At 39.8% G+C, this 19083-nt stretch overlaps 1 protein-coding gene across 4 annotated transcripts in view; it reads left to right on the top strand.

Annotated features, from left to right (window-relative positions):
* Positions 1–19083, top strand: part of pdxdc1 (pyridoxal-dependent decarboxylase domain containing 1) — a 71187-nt gene that overhangs the window by 2039 nt on the left and 50065 nt on the right. For all 4 annotated transcript variants that reach the window (XM_080207014.1, XM_080207013.1, XM_080207016.1 and 1 more), the window contains exons 2-4: positions 13721–13794; positions 15151–15219; positions 16083–16163. In XM_080207014.1, coding sequence (XP_080063140.1) covers positions 13721–13794; positions 15151–15219; positions 16083–16163 — 224 coding nt within the window. The remainder of the gene's footprint in view (positions 1–13720; positions 13795–15150; positions 15220–16082; positions 16164–19083) is intronic.

Here is a 19083-nt window from a genome sequence, read left to right as displayed (position 1 = left end):
CATTTAACTGTGATTCATTCATGAATTGCCCATCCCTAATTGTCCTTCTAGTCCATGTAATGTAGGCCCACACGTCTGAGGGAGGCCTTGTAACACAGTGGGTAGTGTCCCTACCTGTGGGTCAGCAGCTCTGGGTTCAAGCCCCACTCCCAAGACTTGATGGACATGAAAGGTGCATTCATAATGTGGTCAGGCAGGTTGATTGGCAGCCTGTAGATCCTTGATCCTACACCAGGATAGTAGGTGATAAAAGTGGAAGAGTTTCCTGGTCAAGCACCCTGCAGAAGCCAACAGCAAACTACTGCAGCCTTTGCCAAGGATAATTGTGGACCAATCTGCAGGAAGTCTATGATCACCAATGCCCTTTTAGGCCAATAGCCCCTGAAGGGACAGGAGGAGTATGTTAATTATGCTGTATGTAAAATTATATTTTTTATGGTCTGTGGGCATTGCTGGCAAGGCCAGCATTTGTTGCCCTTCCCTAATTGCCCTTGAATGGTTGATTGGCCCTTTCAGAGGGTCGTTAAGAAGCAACCGCATTGCTGTGGTTCTGGACTCGCACGTAGACCAGCCCAGGTAAGGATGGCAGATTTCTTAAAAGGACATTAGTGAATTGGATAGGTTTTTACCATTTTTGACCACTGTCATGGTTACTTCTACTGACACTGGCTTTATATTCCAGATTTATTCAATGAATTTAAATTCCACTAATTGCCATGGTGGGATTTGAATCCAGGTCCTCAGTGTTAGCCTGGGCACTGGATTACTGGTCCAGTGACATTACCACTATGCCATTGTGTGTGTGAACAATAGATTACTGAGTTTCAAAAAAGCAATAAAACCTCTTTCCGGATTAATCTAGTGAAAAATGCTTAAATGTGTATTATTGAAGTCCCTTGTTTGTATTGTGCCGATTAGTCTGAGAGGAATCAATTTTAATCTGACTTTCTTGACAGTGATTTGAAATCAACTCTTTGGAATAGGAGCTTGTATATTATTCATTTAAGTTTCTTTTTTTTGAGTCTTTGGAACTGTAGGTGGGAATGGAATTCCCACACGCACATTTTCAACAATTTTTGTGCAAATTCATTAACTGTTCATGAAATGGTGGTGTGAGGAATGCAGTGGGTTAAAGGTTACCTCCTCTGTCATGTCAAACCCAAAAGATGTGAGATGTTCTCCATGAGGGGATCTTGTACTGCATTGCTTTGAAAACAGATCAATAATTGTGCTGCCAAATTAGTACTTAGTTTGTAATGTTTCATTTTAATTGAAGTAAAAGCCTTGAGCTTTTAGTTTAGGCTGGAAAATACAGACTGAGGCATATGAAAAGCTGAGTTTTGTTTCAACAGTTCTGTAATAAGTCACTATATTATCTTTCTAACAAGTTGATTCAGTTATGCTTAGAACATAGAACATTTCAGCGCAGTACAGACCCTTCGGCCCTCGACCTTCTTTAATAAAACATGTACATTGGATATTTTGTACAAAATTTTTGAAACTCATGTCACTTGATTTATAAGTTTTAATACAGGCTATTAATATCGTGAGTACTTCAAAATGCAAAATTATTTCACTTAACTCTAGACTTCTTTTAGACATTACCAACTATCATCTTAAAAGTGCTTTAATGGATTGGGGGGCACAGTGGTTAGCACTCTGTGGAGTTTGCACATTCTCCCCGTGCCTGCATGAGTTTCCTCTGGGTGCTTCCGTTTCCTCCAACAGCCTGTAAGATGTGCTGGACAGGCCATGTGTTGGCCATGCTAAATTGCCTCTGTGTCGCAGGTTAGCACAGTAAATAAGTGGAATTATGGGGATAAGGCCTGGGTGGGATTGTGGTCAGTGTAGACTTGATGGACCAAATGGCTGCCTCCTGCACTGTAGTGTTTTTATGATTCTATAATGTAGTGCATTGACAGTGCTTCAGCATTAAGTACAACTACATTTAAGTAAGTATTCACAAAACAAGGATGAATTTAGAATTTTCATAGTACTTCAGTAAGTACTAAAACGTGAACTTTGTTGCTCTAAATGTTGCTTCTGTAAAGTAGTAAAACCATCGCTTACTGCATTGGAGGCAGTCAGAGAGGATTTACTAGATTGATCCTGTGCACGGGGGGATTTTCTTGTGAGGAGAAGTTGAATAGATTGGGCCTGTACTCAAAGTTTAGAAGAATGAGATGCAACTTTATTGAGACAGATAGGGTTCTCAGGGTGTTTGACAGACTGGATGCTGAGAAGTTGTTTTCCCTTACTGGAGAGTCCAGTGCCAGAGGGCGAAATCTCAGAGTAAGGGCTCACCCATTTAAGCCAGTGATGAGGAGGAACTTCTTCTCGGGGGGGCAGTGAATCTGTGGAAATCTTTACTGTAGAGGCTGAGACAAATATGTTCAAAGCTGAGGTAGACAGATTTTTAATCAGTCAGGGAATCAAGGATTATAGGGATTAGACAGGAAAGTGGATGTGAGGATTATCACATCAAATCAGTCGTGATCTCATTGAATGGCAGAGCAGATTCAATGGGCCAAATGGCCTACTTCTCCTCCTACGTTTTATGGTATAGTAGCCTGGTATTTATATTATGAAACTCATTCAACCCCGTCTGTGGCAAGTTGTCAATCTGCATTCACTATATCTGATAACTTCAGCACGACCAAAAATGCTCCCAGTTTTTAATTTGTCAAAAGAACCCAGCTGATTCCCTGATGCTCTTCAGGAGAAGGAACCTGCCTGCCCTACTCTGTCTGCTTTGCATACTGCTCCAATTTCACACAGCGTAGCTAACTCTTAATGCTCACAGGACCACCAGACTTTAGCAACCACATCCCAAGAAAAAAAACTTTTAAAAAATCCCTCCAAGTGCAAGTTATATTTTTCATAGCAGCCACTGAATTTGAAGACATTTTTTTCACCAACTTCATAACGCTATGTAAAAGTTAAGTGAGCTCTGTCATTGGGGACAGGTAACATTTTTGGCTGAAAGACCTACTGATCAGTTTCTGGCATTTGTCTTGGCATGGGGCTAGATAGGAAGCGTGATTCCCAGTAGATGGTGATTATGATCAGCACTTTGGAAATGCAACCTTCAATTATGTAGGCAATTCTCGGGCTGCGTATGTGATGTAATCCATCTTGATCAATGCACCACTTAAAGAAATTGCTGTAATGCTTCTGCAGCACATCTTAATTAATGTACAGAATGATTATCTATTTAAACATCCCTTGTGCAAGGTAGTATACATATATGCTTCTTTTCCCATACATCCCTTTCTCATTGCACTTTCTTGCCAGTTATCTTTTAGTTCTGAAAAAGAATCAACATTCATAACACTATTCTGCTCTCTTCATTGATGTTGACTGACCTGCCATGCGTTACTGACATTTTCTGATTCAGATTTCCAGCATCTATGTTGTTTCATTGTTTTTTTGCAGTGTTTTGTTCCTGTTAAAAATTGCATTTGGTTCAAAAATGCTACAATTTAGGTTAGATGCATTGACCCTGAACAGGTGCCAGAGTGGGGTGACTAGGGGAGTTTCATAGTAACTTCATTGCAGTGATAATGTAAGCCTGGCTTGTGACTAATAAATATACTTTTAACCTTTTATTTATATTTCAGAATGTTATTACACTTGACTTCATTGAGCTAAGACCTGCAACTTGTATCAGGTCACTGTGATAACTCTTACCTCACACACTATTCAGTGTGCAGACCTGGATAATTCATGCCTCGCCTTAATCTAGTATTTGTATAATTGCTGGTGTATTTTGAAAACCTGTGTCTGTCTACAGGATTAGAGCTAACCTTAAACTTAGGTTCTATTAGTCTATAATACTTACAAATTTACCCTAAATATGTTTTCTTCTTTCATGGGATGTTACCTTCTCTGGCTAGGCCAGCATTTTTATTGGACAGCCCTAAATATGTTTGTTCAAAAACACTCACTTTTGCTGTGCAGAATATATTTTTAAAATTTCATTATAAAATAATTTTGTTGTTCCAGTGCAAACTAGTTGGGAGCAATATGAATGCCAGTTACAATAGACTCAAAACAGAGGAGGTCATTCTGTCTGTCATATCCGTACCTCCTCTGCAACAGCAACTCAGCTAGTGCCATTGCATCACACTTTGCTTGTAGTACTGCAGATTTCTTTCTGTTTCGATGATTATTCAATTATTCTTTGAAATGTACAAGTGAACCTGCCTCTGCCATAGTCTCAGGCAGTACATTCCAGATCCTAACCAAATGCTGTGTAAGAAAGTTTCTCCTCATATTGCCTCTGCTTCTATTTGCCCTTCACTTTAAATTGATGTCCTCTGGTTCTCGATTCTTGATGTTGAGATGCTGACGTCGGACTGGGGTAAACACAGTAAGAAGTCTCACAACACCAGGTTAAAGTCCAACAGGTTTATTTGGTTGAACTCCCCCCTCACCTGACGAATGGGCAAAGCCCCGAAAACTACTGGCGTTTGCTACCAAATAAACCTGTTGGACTTTAACCTGGTGTTGTGAGACTTCTCGATTCTTGAGCCAATGGGAGCAGCTTCTCTCCATCTACTCTATCCAGCACACCTATTAAACACCTATCAAGCACTTGTCAAACCATTTGTGCACATATACTCCTGACTCTCATTGCTCCTGCAACCCCTTCAATTTATGCTTTTTTGCCAGATTTATCCCACCAAAATGTATTAGTTCACACTTCTCTGCATTAAATTTCATCTGTCACATGGCTGCCCATTCCACTGGCCCACTCATGTCTATCACTATCCTCTTCGGAGCTCTCAATATTTCATGTTTTTTGACATATTCAATTTTTAAAATTGTGCCTAGTGCACCAACATCTAGGTCTTTAATATAAATCAAGAACAGTAGTTTGTTGAAGAATTATTGAAACTTGGAGTATTGCTGGCTTGTATTCTAACTCACCAGTGACAGTTATTAAGAATAGTTGTCTTGAATCCTTCTGTCGTTATTTTTAACTTTTATCTATCCACATCAATGATGAATGCTTAAATTTGATACCTAATAGTTAACTTGCAGCTCTGATATTGACACAGAAATTTCTATCCCATATTTATTTAATAATGAATAGCTGTCTGAACTACATTCAGCTTACAGAATGTATGTTTCTTCATTTGAGGTGCCAGCCATGGCTTGGTTGTAGCATTCCAACCTCTGACTCGCAAAATTGTTGGTTCAAGTCCCACTTGAAGACTTGGACACACAAGTCTAGGTTGATATTCCAATGCAGCACTGAGGAAGTCATAGAGGTTTACAGCATGGAAACAGGCCCTTTGGCCCAACTTGTCCATGCCACCTTTTTTGTTTTTAACCCCTAAGCTAATCCCAATTGCCCACATTTGGCCCATATCACTCTATACCCATTTTACCCACATAACTGTCTAAATGCTTTTTAAAACACAAAATTGTACCTGCCTCTGGTAGCTTGTTTCAAACACACCACCCTCTGTGTGAAAAATTGCCCCTCTGGACACTTTTGTATCTCTCCCCTCTCACCTTAAAGCTATGCCCTCTAGTTTTAGACTCCCCTACCTTTGGGAAAAGATATTGACTAGCTAATCTGTGCCCTTCATTATTTTATAGACCTCTATAAAATCACCCCTCAGCCTTCTACGCTCCAGGGACAAAAGTCCCAGTTTATCAAGCTTCTGTTTATAACTCGAACCATCAAGTCCCAGTAGCATCCTAGTAAATCTTTTCTGCACTCTTTCTAGTTTAATAATATCGTTTCTATAATAGGGTGACCAGAATTGTACACGGTATTTCAAGTATGACCTTACCAATGTCTTGTACAACTTCAACAAGACACCCTAAATCCGTATTCAGTGCTCTGACTGATGAAACCAAGCATGCCGAATGCCTTCACCATTCTGTCCACTTGTGACTCCACTTTCAAGGAACTATGAACATGTATTCCTCGATCTCTTTATTCTGGAACTCTCCCCAGTGTTCTACTATTAACTGAGTAAGTCCTGCCCTGGTTCAGTCTACCAAAATGCATCACCTCGCATTTATCTAAATTAGACTCCATCTGCCATTCGTCAGCCCACTGGCCCAATTGATCAAGATCCCGTTACAATTGGAGATAACTTTCTTCACTGTCCACTATGCCACCAGTCTTAGTGTCATCTGCAAACTTACTAACCATGCCTCCTATATTCTCATCCAAATCATTAATGTAAATGACAAATAACAATGGACCCAGCACTGATCCCTGAAGCACACCGCTTGTCACAGGCCTCCAGTTTGAAAAACAACCCTCTACATCCATCTTCTGGCTTCTGTCAAGAAACCAATTTTGTACCCATTTGGATACCTCACCTTGGATGCTGTGAGATTTAATCTTATGCAACAACCTACCACGCGGTACCTTGCCAAAGGTACCTTGTCTAAGTCCTCAGATGATGTATTAAACTGAGGCTTCACCTACTTTTGAATGTGGAATTTTGTTTTTTTTTATTGTCACATGTATCAGTGTATAGTGAAAAGTATTGTTCCTTGTGTGCTATACAGACAAAGCATACTGTTCATAGAGAAGGAGATGAGAGTACAGAATGTAGTGTTACGGTCATAGAGACAAATCAATTCATGCAAAGTAAGTCCATTCAAATGTCTGATGGCAACAGAGAAGAAGCTGTTCTTGAGTCGGTTGGTATGTGACTTCAGACTTTTGTATCTTTTTCCTGTTGGAAGAAGGTGGAAGAGAGAATGTCCAGGCTGCTTGGGATCCTTAATTATGCTGGCTGCTTTGCCGAGGCAGTGGGAAGTGTAGACAGTGTCACTGGATAGGTGGCTGGTTTGCGTGATGGATTGGGCTACTTTCACGACCTTTTGTAGTTTCTTGCGGTCCTGGACAGAGCAGGAGCCCAGACCAAGCTGTGATACAATCAGAAAGAATGCTTTCTATGGTGCATCTGTAAAAGCTGGTGAGCGTCATAGCTGACATGCCAAATTCCCTGAGTCTTCTGAGAAAGTAGAGGCCTTGGTAGACTTTCTTAACTATAGTGTCGGCATGGGGTGGAAATCAGGACAGGTTGTTGGTGATCTAAGAACCTGAAGCTTTCGACCATCTCTACTCCGTCCCATTGATGTAGACAGAGGCATGTTCTTCTTTACGCTTCCTGAAGTCGGTGACAATCTCCTTCATTTTGTTGACGTTGAGGGAAAGAGTATTGTTGCTGAACCAGTTCACCAGATTTCCTGTTCATTCCTGTACTCTGTCTCATCATTATTTGAGATCCAACCCATTATGGTGGTGTCGTCAGCAAACTTGAAAATCGAGTTGGAAGGGAATTTAGCTGCAGAGTCATAGGTGTATAAGGCGTATAGTAGGGGGCTGAGAACACAGCCTTGTGGGGCATCGGTGTTGAGAATGATCATGGAGGAGGATATAAAACATCCCATGGTATTATCTTGGAAGAGAGGAGGGGCGTTATCCCTGATGTCCTGGTCAGTGTTTATCCTGCAATCAGCATCAGTTTTAAAAAAATCAAAACGTTACCGGGTTATCGTCAAATTGTTTGTAGGAGCTTGCTATGCACTAATTGGCTGCCACAGCTCTATGTTACACTACAAACATACTTCATTGATTGTAGATCACTTGTCCTAAGGTCATGAAACACATTGTATGAATAGAAGTCTATTTTTTCAAACTGCTTAAAGTCCTTAATTCTATGAAGTAGTATTAACAGCAGCAACCATCATTCAGATTAATTCCAGACATTGTTACATGGCAGATACGCAATAGTTTACAGTTGGGCATTCTTTTCACACTGCCAGAGGATGAATGAACGCTATAATTTGGAAGATCTTTGTTTTGACTGATGTAGATAGGAAAATGTATTACAATGTCCTGTATCTGCAAGTGTAATAACTTGCAGATTCCTGTCCAGTACATTACTGTTCACCAGCTTAAAATGTAATTAGGTATTAAAATGAGGAATTATGGACAGCTATAGCCCAAACATATATTTTACATAATATACAGGAGGGACTGCACTTTAATAAAAATAAGAATAAGGAGCTTTTGAATACCCTGAGAGTATGAATGAAATGCAGAGCGGCACAGTGGTACAGTGTTTAGCACTGCTACCTCAGCACCAAGGACCCGGGTTCGATTCCCGGCTTTGGGTCACTGTCTATGTGGGGTCTACATATTCTCCCTATATCTGTGTGGGTTTCCTCAGGATGCTCCAGTTTCCTCCCACAGTCTGAAAGATGCGCAGGTTACGTGTGTTGGCCATGCTAAATTCTTCCTCAGTGTATCCGAACGGACTCTGGAGTGTGGCGACTGGGGGATTTTCACTGCAACTGTATTGCAGCGTTAATGTAAGCCAACTTGTGACTAATAAATAAACTTTTATGTCCTTTCCTTTTACTCCAACAACCAAATGCATTAAACAAAATTCTTTTGTACCAGCTGTCGTTTTTATTCTACTGTGCCTGATTCAAACTATTCTATGCTAATTTGGTATTGTAAATGTAAATATAGTCTATGGAACTACAGTTATAAAAACTTGGACTATCTGTGACAAAGTTAATAAAGCTTTGGTTATAACACTAGAGTAGTATTGATAATAAACTGTTATACTGCCGGTAGTTTCGTAAATGCAAATGCGATGTTAGCGTTCAGGAGTGCACTGGAGCTTGATTCCACATTAGAACAGTGTGGCTCCAAAGAGGAAATTGCTCTTTATAGTTTATTAATCACACTGCAATGAAGCCACTATGAAAATCCCCTAGTCATCACACTCTGGCACTTGTTCGGATACACTGAGGGAGAATTTAGCATGGCCAGTGCACCCAGCCTGCACATCTTGGGACTGTGGGAGGAAACCTGAGCACCTGGAGGAAGCCCACACAGACACGGGGAGAACATGCAAACTCCACACAGATAATGACTCAAGCCAGTATTTGCACCTGGGTCCTTGACACTGATGCAGCAGTGCTAACCACTGTGCTACCATACCGCCCAATTGTAGAGTTCAGAGTATATTCATGAGGGTCCATGCAGTATGCTCCTTTCTGGATCTTGTGTTTAAATTTCAGAAAAACAGTATAAATGAAACATTGGTGGTTGTACCCATCTGAGATGGGTCTAACAGCATTTAAAACATTTAATATGTTGGGACAATAAGTCAGAGAATGTATCCGTGCATGAATAAGTAAATGTTCGAACAGAAAGCACTTCTTCAATAGTGTTTATCTTCACTTAAACGATGTAAATTACATATACGTTTCTCACTTTGTAAGCCCAGTCTTCTGGACTCAACTCTGAGTTCAACAACTTCAGACTTTGAACTCTCAACTCCAATTTGACTCTCCCCTCTCCCACCCCCCCCCTCACCCTTTTCTTGTTTGATCCAACAAAAGCCCCTCCTCTGCCACCCTCTCAGGGCCATCTATCACTTGTTCTTTTGCTTTCTCTGAGTACTGACCTTTATTCTATTAACACATTCTTACCCTTATGCCACTATCAGCACTTTCTTGAGTCTTTAGTTCTATCATTAACACTCTTGTCTTGTGTCCATGACATCTTTGTTATCAATTTCTCCTTAGCTAATACTTACCCTTGACCTTCTATTCCATCCCACCTTCTCCAACTTTATAATTCATCACATTTCTACTCCCCTTCTGATCTGAGGAAGAGCCATTCAGACTCAAAACATTAAGTCTGTTGTCTCTCTCCACAGATGCTAACAGACCTGCTGAATTTATCCAACATTTTCTGTTTTTATTTTTGAAAATATTACAATGAACAGTCAGATGGTTTATGGAATTGCTGCTACAACATCCTGCAATGTTGCAATCTTTAATTGGAGCTCCATATAACTCCACCTCATTCCATATGTGAACAATGTAAATATCACATTGAAACCACTGTAGCATATTACTTTTGCATATTGCTTGTTTCAAAGTACACCATGTTCAGTGACAATTACATGTCCAAGCTGTTCAGCCTTGCTCTCTTGAGACCCAAGGCAAACATGCGTGAAGTCCTCATCAGAGTTTCTTCAAGCTGATGATGCCACACTAACGTTCCACACAGAGGATCACCTTTGGCAAATGGTCAGACTCTCTCACTTGTGTAACAAAATTGGTTTGACCATCAGCACCAGAAAGAGACACGTCATGGTCTGGGATGTTGTCATACCGCCAACTATCAGCGTTGACAGCATGACTCTGGAGACTGTTGAAAGCTTCATTTACCTTGGCTCCACAATCAGCAGCAATCTCGCTTGGTGCTGAAATCAGCACACACATCATAAAAGTTGCAGCTACTCAGTCCAAGTGGAATAAGAGAATGTTAAACAGCAGTGCATGGTGGCACAGTGGTTAGCAATGCTACCTCACAGCACCAGGGACCCAGGTTCAATTCCAGCCTCGAGTAGTCGTCGCTGTGGAGGTTGCACATTCTGCCCCTCTCTGCATGGGTTTCCTCCGGGTGCTCCGGTTTCCTCCCACAGCCCAAAGATTTGTAAGTTAGGAGGATTGGCCATGATAAATTGATCCTTCGTGTACAAGATGTGTATGTTAGGGGGTTTAAAGGGGTAAATATGTGGGGTTACTGGAATAAGGTGGATGGGGCAGGCCTGGATAAGATTTTCTGTCAGAGTTGGTGCAGACTTGATGGGCCAAATGGCCTCGTTCTGCACTATAGGGATTCTATGTGTTTTTTAAAAAAACAACCTAACTAGGAACACCAAACTCTGAAGTCTGTGTCCCCAGTGTATTTCCGTACAGTGGTGAGACCTAAACAGTTTGTGCTTGGCAGGAGAAAAGGCTGAACAGTTTCCACCTTTGCTGTTTCAGATGTATCCTCAGCATCTCTTGACAGGTTAGAGTCAACGACAGGGAGGTCATGGTGTGCAAGCTTTGTGAGAAAATGCTTTTCTCATTCAACTCTGGATTGGCCCCAGTCATTGGATGTCCCCCCAAAGACCTTCTGTCCAGTGACTTAGTCATTGGATCATGAGCTCCTGGGTGTCCCATGCTACAAGCACATGTGGAAGCAAGTTGTGAAGATAGTGGGTGCTGACGGTGACAGTTAAGAAACAGTCATTGATGATTGTGACTCTGGAGATTGAGTGTTTGGAAAGGTCTTGGAAAAAGTGAGCAGAAGTGAAAAGCTCAGCTGGCCAAGAAGAGGGTCTAGAGAAAATTGGGCAGCAAATCTTGCACTTCCTCAGAAAATGAAGCAGAAACTGCCAGAGTGGGGCCTTCTGAATCACACCATGCAATTCTAGACCACTACAACACAAGTCACTGTCTTACAGGATGGAAGGCTGCCACCACAAAATATTAATTGCAGGATGCTTTTTATTGATAATTTTATGATGTATAGTGATTTGTAACAAATCTTCAGCTGAATTCAGAACTCAATATGTAAGCAGCATTATAGTGTAACATTTTGAAAGGTGAAATTAATGATTTAGTTCTTGGAATGTTCCCATTTTACTGCCATGGTTTTGTCAAACCTTCTCACTATGGTGCCAGCTACTAGGTGCTGTGATTGAACATTTCGTTAAGCTCTGTGCGTATTATTGAGTCATAGTACATATTATAGTATTCGTAATAGAGTACTGCTGGCATTGCACACTCAAAAATGATAAGTCACGCTGTCATTTAGGAAATGTTTTGAATTGAAATGATTTAATTGGGGTGAAATGGTGGTGTGGGTTTATTTTAATTGTTCCCCTGCCTCTAATCTCAAATTTAAGTCCATTTCAGTATTGAGATTTTAGGATGATGTTCAAGTTATTATACATACATACTATACATCTATGCATTGAAGTCTTAATGCAGTGGAAAATAATAGTGCGATCAGACAAAGTCACCATGTTTTGCAAAAGGGAAATTCAATTTATCAATGCTTTTTGAAGACGTAATCTAGTAAACAGAGAAGAGCCAATAGATGTAGTATTCTAAAAGGCACTCGATAAGCTGTCATGCAAAAAGGTTGAGATGCAGGATAAGGACTCATAGAGTTGGGGGTGATATATTCAAATAGATGAAGGATTGGTTAACAGACTGGAAATTAAGAGTAAGAATGAACTGGGCATTCCCAAGTTGACACTGTAGCTACTGGAGTCCTGCAAAGATCAGGGGTTCTGCTATTTACAATCGACACTAACAACCTAGACAAAGAATGCGAGGAGGACACAGAGTCTGCAAAGAGGCATAGGTAGGTTACATGAGTGAGAAACAAGGTGGCGGGTGGATAGAGAATAATGCGTGGAAGCATGGGATTATTCACTTGGGTTGCAACAGTAGAAGAGCAGAATGCTTTTAAAATGCATTAGATTGGAATCGTGATGTTCAGTGTGTGTCTGGGAGACTTGTACACGGAACACAAAGCTGCAGCAAGCAATTAGGCAAATTGCACTGAAAAGTAAAATGCAGTAGATGCTGGAAATCTAAAATAGAAACAGAAACTTCCGAAAAACTCCAGCATGTCTAGCAGCACATGTGGAGAGAGAGAGAGAGAGTGTGTTAACGTTCAAAGTTCAGTCTAATTCTTTTCGGAACTGAACTTCAGTTCTAAAGAAGAGTCAGTTTGGATTCAGTGTTAACTCTAATTCTCTCTCCACACATGCCTCCAGAAATGAATTTTTCCAGCACCTTTTTTTTAATTAAGGCAAATGACATGTTGGCCTTCATTGCAAAGGGAGTGAAATACGAGAATAAGGATGTTTTGCAACAATTGCATAGGTCTTTGGTTGGACCACACCTTGTATTGTGCACAGCATTGATCTCCACAACTGCGGAAGGATATACCCGTCTTGGAGACGGTACAGCAGAGGTTCATGAGATTGATTTCTTGGACAATAGGTGGAGTAAATTGAGCTTGTGCTCTCTGTGCAGTTTGGAAGAATGAGATGTGATCACATCTAAGTGTTTGAAGCGAATAAAGAGGATAAATACTGTGGGTACTGAGTTTTTTTTTCCCTTGGCATGGGAATCTAAAATGGGCACAGGGAAGGAATCAATCAGTGGGAATGGCAGCGAGGAGAAATTTATTCACTCCAAGGATTGGGAATCTTTGAATTTCTCTACCCTAGAGTGTTCCGGATGCCCCATCAGTAAATAGAAATAGATTTGTGATGCCTTGGCATGAAAGAATATGGAGAGTGGCGGGAAAATAAAATTGAGGCAGGTGTTGATCGTTTTGTATGGTTGATCAGACGCGGGGGACCATATGGTCTACTCCTGCTCCTATTTCTAAGTTGCTGAATAGATCCTAGGGCTAATATATTTCAGTTAATTTGTCTGAGTGCCAGCAGTGGCTCAGGTGGTAACGTTCTTGCCTCTGAGATAAAAGGTTGTGGGCTTTAGTCTCAAACAATAATCTAGGCTGGCACCTCTGCAGTAATAAAAAGGATCTGCACTATCCTTTGCGTATGACATTAAACCAAGGCCCCCTGAGATGGAGGTGGACATAAAAGATAATAAGAACAGGAGTTATTTCCAGGGTCCTGGTCAATTGTTACCCTCAAATCACAAAACTAGATGATGATCTGGTCATTATCACATCATACAAATTAACTGCCATGAATCTTTACCAAATGTAACTACAACTCAAAAGTACTTCATTGGCTGTGGAGTACTTTGAGATGCTCTGAAGGTGTAAAAGATGCTAAATAAGTGCAAGTCTTTCTTTAATTTTAAACATTCTTGTACATTTGTTTGACAGATGGTTGACCCCACTCTAGCTGAGATGGGAAAGAACCTCAATGAGGCTATGAAGATGTTGGAAGATTCTCAAAGGTGAGTCTGGAATTGCTGCCAAATTAATCATTTCATCAAAACTGAGCAGGTTTCTTCAAGTGGCATAAAAGGATGAATGTTGTGTTCAGGAAAGGAAGAGAAAACAAAACATTGAAATGATGTGCCAGTGATTTGGGAACACGTTCATTCGATAACTTAAAGTTGTGCAACTACAGAGTTAACGCATTTTTGTAAATGTCTTCCTTTGTGATAAATTTGGCTGTTTCTTCTAATTATCAACACTTCAATCATCCATGTGTTCTATTCTTCAGTTCTGATCAATTATCTCAATAACATCAGAATTCCTGGAATTTCTTCTATCAGTACTTGGATATATTATGTGACATAACTTCTTAGAGGCCTGTGTCCCTTCACCAAAGTGTATTTATTCACGATGGTTTGTGATACTCAGGCTGGTACTTCGCAGCACAATGGTTAGCAGTGCTACCTCAGCATCAGGGACCCAGGTTTGATTCCTGACGTGGGTCACTGCACGTGCAGAGTCTGCACATTCACCCCGTGTCTGTGCGTGTTTCCTCACACTGTCCGAAAGATGTGCTGTTAGGTACGTTGGTCATGTTAAAATTCTCCCTTAATGTTCTTGAATAGGCACCAGAGTGTAGCGACTTGGGGATTTTCACAGTAACTTCATTGCAGTGTTAATGTAAGCCTAATGTAAGTTGTAACCTTTAAACTTTCGTCGTACAAGTTATTCACTGAGTGCCAGTGACCCAGACACTCCACATTATAGCTGGTATTTTACGATCTTGCTCGGGTGAGGCTCGTAAAATCCCGCTCAAGGACAACAAGAGAGTTCTGTTCAGTGAGTCGACAGGGTGGCTGTGTCAGTAAAATTCCTATCTGTGTCTCTGTAGAGCTTCCTGATTGGGCAGCCTTAACGGGCTGATATTAGGAGCTGACGCATGGACCTTGTTGAAGTTGTTAGATTTATTCTTCATTGTGTATTTTATCCTTTCATTAATTTAAATATATTGTGTGCTGTTGTTGTGAGCTGATCAGGTGTAGAAAAAAATGCATTAACTTATCTTTACTTTGACCATTATGGAACTAGTTTAATGTTTTAATTTTAACAATGACATTTTAAAGCAGTTGGGAATTGTTTTACAATGGTTATGACTCCATTAACAGGGCTAAAACCTAATGCAGGTTACATCAGTTGATTATAATTGAAACTATTTAGTTGTAGTTCCTTTTAAAACTGTTCTCACAATTAGTTACTTAAATGTATCCTTATTCAAATAACGCTTTGTTGCTGCGTGATCAGTGGAGGCATTGCTGTTTCTCACAGTGCATATCTCAGATTAGTGACGTCTTCAATTTCATTAATCAACTCAGGGAAGCAGAAGAAGAGAGAGAGAAAAAGAGATATGCCAGAAAAGATATCCCCGGCCCATTGCAGGGCAGGTGAGTAATGCTGTAAATCAGATTTGTGGAGATATTTGTTATTTTTTGTGCAGGGTTTTTTTTATTTTTCACAACGTCTTCCTATTTTATTTCCAGTGTTATATACTGTAGTAGTGTTATTTGACACATAAATAGCCTGCCAAATGCTTGATAATTTTACTTTGAGTTCTTTTGATCTCAGTGTCCCAGTTATTGAAACTTTTTTGTCTGAATTACATTAACTTGAATACCTACCATTGTTAAATGTACTATTTAAAACTTGTTTAAATTTACCTGTTTATATTTAGAGGGTAATGAACAGTGAGTGCTGTTCCTTCGCTACCGGTCATTACATCATGGCCCTTAATTCTCATAACAATATTTCAGTTACTGGAATGCTCCTAGATAATGCTGCATTACAGTAATAAGTATAATTTGTAATTAAACTATCCTTCTTTATGGAAAGTATTTAACTGGATCTTGGGCTTCCAATTGGAGATACTAATGTGGTTAGCTTGCTGAGAAATTGTACTTCATTATTGCATCACTGCGGTATCTAATGGGAATCCAACCTGGCGCATTACTTTCCAAACAGTAAAATATCGAGTTTTTTAAAATGTCACCAGCTATGCACAAAATCTGTCTTGCAGATTCACTGAAAAAGACCACTACAAAGTGTTTCTGTACAATATTTTAAAAACTTCACTAAAAGTGCCATGCTGAACAATGTTCCATTATTCATTGTGGAATAGCTAGAAACCATAATAAGCCCTACAAAATCACGTCTCAGCACCACAGAATTAGTGTTTCCAGTAAAGGCATAAGTGTTTTCTATTGATAAACCCATTTGAATTTTAAGTTTAAACTCAACACTTTTTCTCCAGTGGACAGAACATGACAGCTATTCTTCAACTTGTACAGAACCTTATGCATGGAGAAGATGAGGAGGAATTGCAGTCCCATCGGTAATTAGTGAATTTTTACCAGTGTTATTAAAACTTTAAGGTAATACTTCTATGTTGAAAGTAGGTCAGCATGCAGTCAAAACCTGCTTTGCAGTTAGTGCTTGAACTTTGTCATAAGTTCAGTGAAGTCATAAGAATAATGAACTGGTTGCATTTTGTAAAAGAGTGCCAGCAGGAGGAAAGAAAATATCATTTTTTAAAATATTTTTTGTGAGACGCGGTCATCATCGGCAAAGCCAGCATTTGTAACCCATCCCTAATTTCCCTTGAACGGAGCCTTACTAAAGGGCAGTTAAGAGTCAACCACATTACTGTGGGTCTGCATACGGACCAGACCAGGTATAGATGCAGATTTCCTTCGTGAACCAGATGGGTTTTTACGACAATTAATAGTTTCCCAGTCATCATTACTGACTCTAGCTTTCAGTTCCAGTTTTATTAATCGTAGGCCCATCGCGCCCGCACCAACCATATTCCTACCCAGGCCCTATCCCTGCAACCCCATGTATTCACCCTGCTAACATGGCCAATCAAACCCCATATATTCACTCTGTTAATATGGCCAGTCAAACCCCATGTATTCACTCTGCTAACATGGCCAATCAAACCCCATGTATTCACTCTGCTAACATGGCCAATCACCCTGCTAATTTAACATGGCCAATCAAACTAACCTGCACATCTTTGGAGTGTGGGAGGAAACCCACGCAGCCACAGGGAGAATGTGAAAGCTCAACACAGACAGTGATCCAAGGCCAAACTAAAACCCAGGTCCCTGATTCTGTGAGGCAACAGTGCTAATCATTGTGCCACCATGCTGTAGTAATGTTCATTGAATTTTAAATTCCACCAGCTGCCATGATGGGATTTGAACCCAGGTCCCCTGAGAATTTAACTTTGGATTAATAGTCTAGTGACATTACGACTATGCCACCATCTCTCCCATTTTAGGATTTGAGATTTGGTGCACTGTAGTATCCTATAACAAATCTGATTACTGCACAGCCTCATGTGTCTATTTGATGGCAAAGTACCACAAATTTACTTGAAAATGTTAACTCTTGAGCAGAAGCAAATCATTCCCTTAATAACCAGGTACATACCTGTACACTGAATGGTGTTGCAGACTAGTTCAAAAAGAAATATGAGTCTTGTAGGCGTTTAAGCTGAATGAATCATCTTGATTATTGGTTTCCTGGTTTGGACTGATCTTTTTTCACTTTGGCTATTGATGGACAATAATTAGGTTTTCTCCCATTAGCCTTGACTTGTGCTACCCAGCGTTGCCATTGACTTATTTACCTTATTACCATGAGATGGGGGGGGGAAGAAAGTGCATCCCTATTGTGCAACACATTTTTGTACTGCAAATTCATCCGTATTAGTTGCTGTTGCCATTTTAGGCATCAATTGCAAATACATAACTACGAGCACTTAACATTGTACGACATGCTACCTCTAGATATTTCAACTTTCGAAAACACAATATAGTTAATTGTACATAGACTATAAATCACAGTGCAAATGGACACTGTACAGAAATCTTGCATCGCCTGATATCACTCTGGCCTCTGAGTCGGGTCTTATGCATTCAAGTTTCACTCCAGAATTTGGACACACATCTAGACTGTCCATTTAGTGCAGTAGTGCAAATGTTTTGAGTACAGCATTATCAGAGGTGCCGACTGTGGCACAGTGGTTATCACTGCTGCCTCACAGCGTTGGGAACCCAGGTTCAGATTCCTGGTTTGGATCACTATCTGTGCAGAATTTGCACCTTCTCCCGTGTCTGTATGGGTTTCCTCTGGGTGCTCTGGTTTCCTCCCACAGTCCAAAAGGCGCGCTACTCAGGTGCAGTGGCCATGCTAAATTCTCCTTCAGTGTACCTGAACAGGTGTCAGAGTTTGACGACTAGGGAATTTTTGCAGTAACTTCATTGCAGTGTTAATGTAAGTCTACTTGTGACAATAATAAATAAACTTTAAGTTTAAAAAAAAACTTTTACTTTGTGGCTGGTCATGTAGGCATGAAAGGTTCAGTGTTTAGGATGTTTTTTCAGTATTCTGGTTGACATTCCAATCCTACACCAACATTACCAGATAGATGAATTGGTCATTTATCTAAATTGTTTGTAGGTCTTTACTGTGTAATTATTTATTTACCAACAACAACCATTACATTTGAAATGATCCATTATATGAAATGGCTTTGGGACATTTTTGCACGATAAGGTGCTATAAGAATGCTTTTTCTTTCTTTATATATCTTCAGTAAATGGTATGCAGAAAAAAATTATTGGGGAAAATTAATTTGTGTATATTAAGTTTATTGGTTTACTACAAATTGAGAAGCAGTCATGCTGTTTTCATCTTTTGTGAATTATTAGTGAAATTCATATTAGGTGTTTGGGGCATAATAAAATTTACTAATCGTATGCAGTATTGGTCCAATTTGGAATAAACAATGTAAGAAATATAAGCTTCATAACAAACATATCTTGAAATGCAGTGTCCCCAAGGTTTTCATTAATAGTAAGACAAATTAGCAATATTTTAAATCTTTTACAAGGCACTTAATTCAGTTATAATGCTGATTGCCTCTTGGGTCAGTACATTAATAGAAATATGTAGACAACTAATTCAATTAGTCATCTTCTTTGGTTTTAGAAATTGCCCATAAATTCATCTACAAAAAAATTAGCTTTATAATCTCATTACTCCTGTTTTATTGGAATACAAAGAGTTCTAAATTATTTTGATTTAGTAAATTTAGATGAAAACATTTTAATCTGACCAGTAAGAACCTTTTAGAGAAAATGATTTTGTAAAATTATATCATTGTGGAACACTTCTGAAACTTCCTTACCACAGTGTAGGTTAGTATTTTTGCTTAAATATTGGATGGCAGTGTGGTGTGATGC

This window comes from Carcharhinus amblyrhynchos, chromosome 18 (assembly GCF_965287045.1).
Source record: "Carcharhinus amblyrhynchos chromosome 18, sCarAmb.v2.hapA, whole genome shotgun sequence".
In the NCBI taxonomy this organism is placed as follows: Eukaryota; Metazoa; Chordata; class Chondrichthyes; order Carcharhiniformes; family Carcharhinidae; genus Carcharhinus; species Carcharhinus amblyrhynchos.
This window is presented reverse-complemented; position numbering and strand designations above follow the sequence as displayed.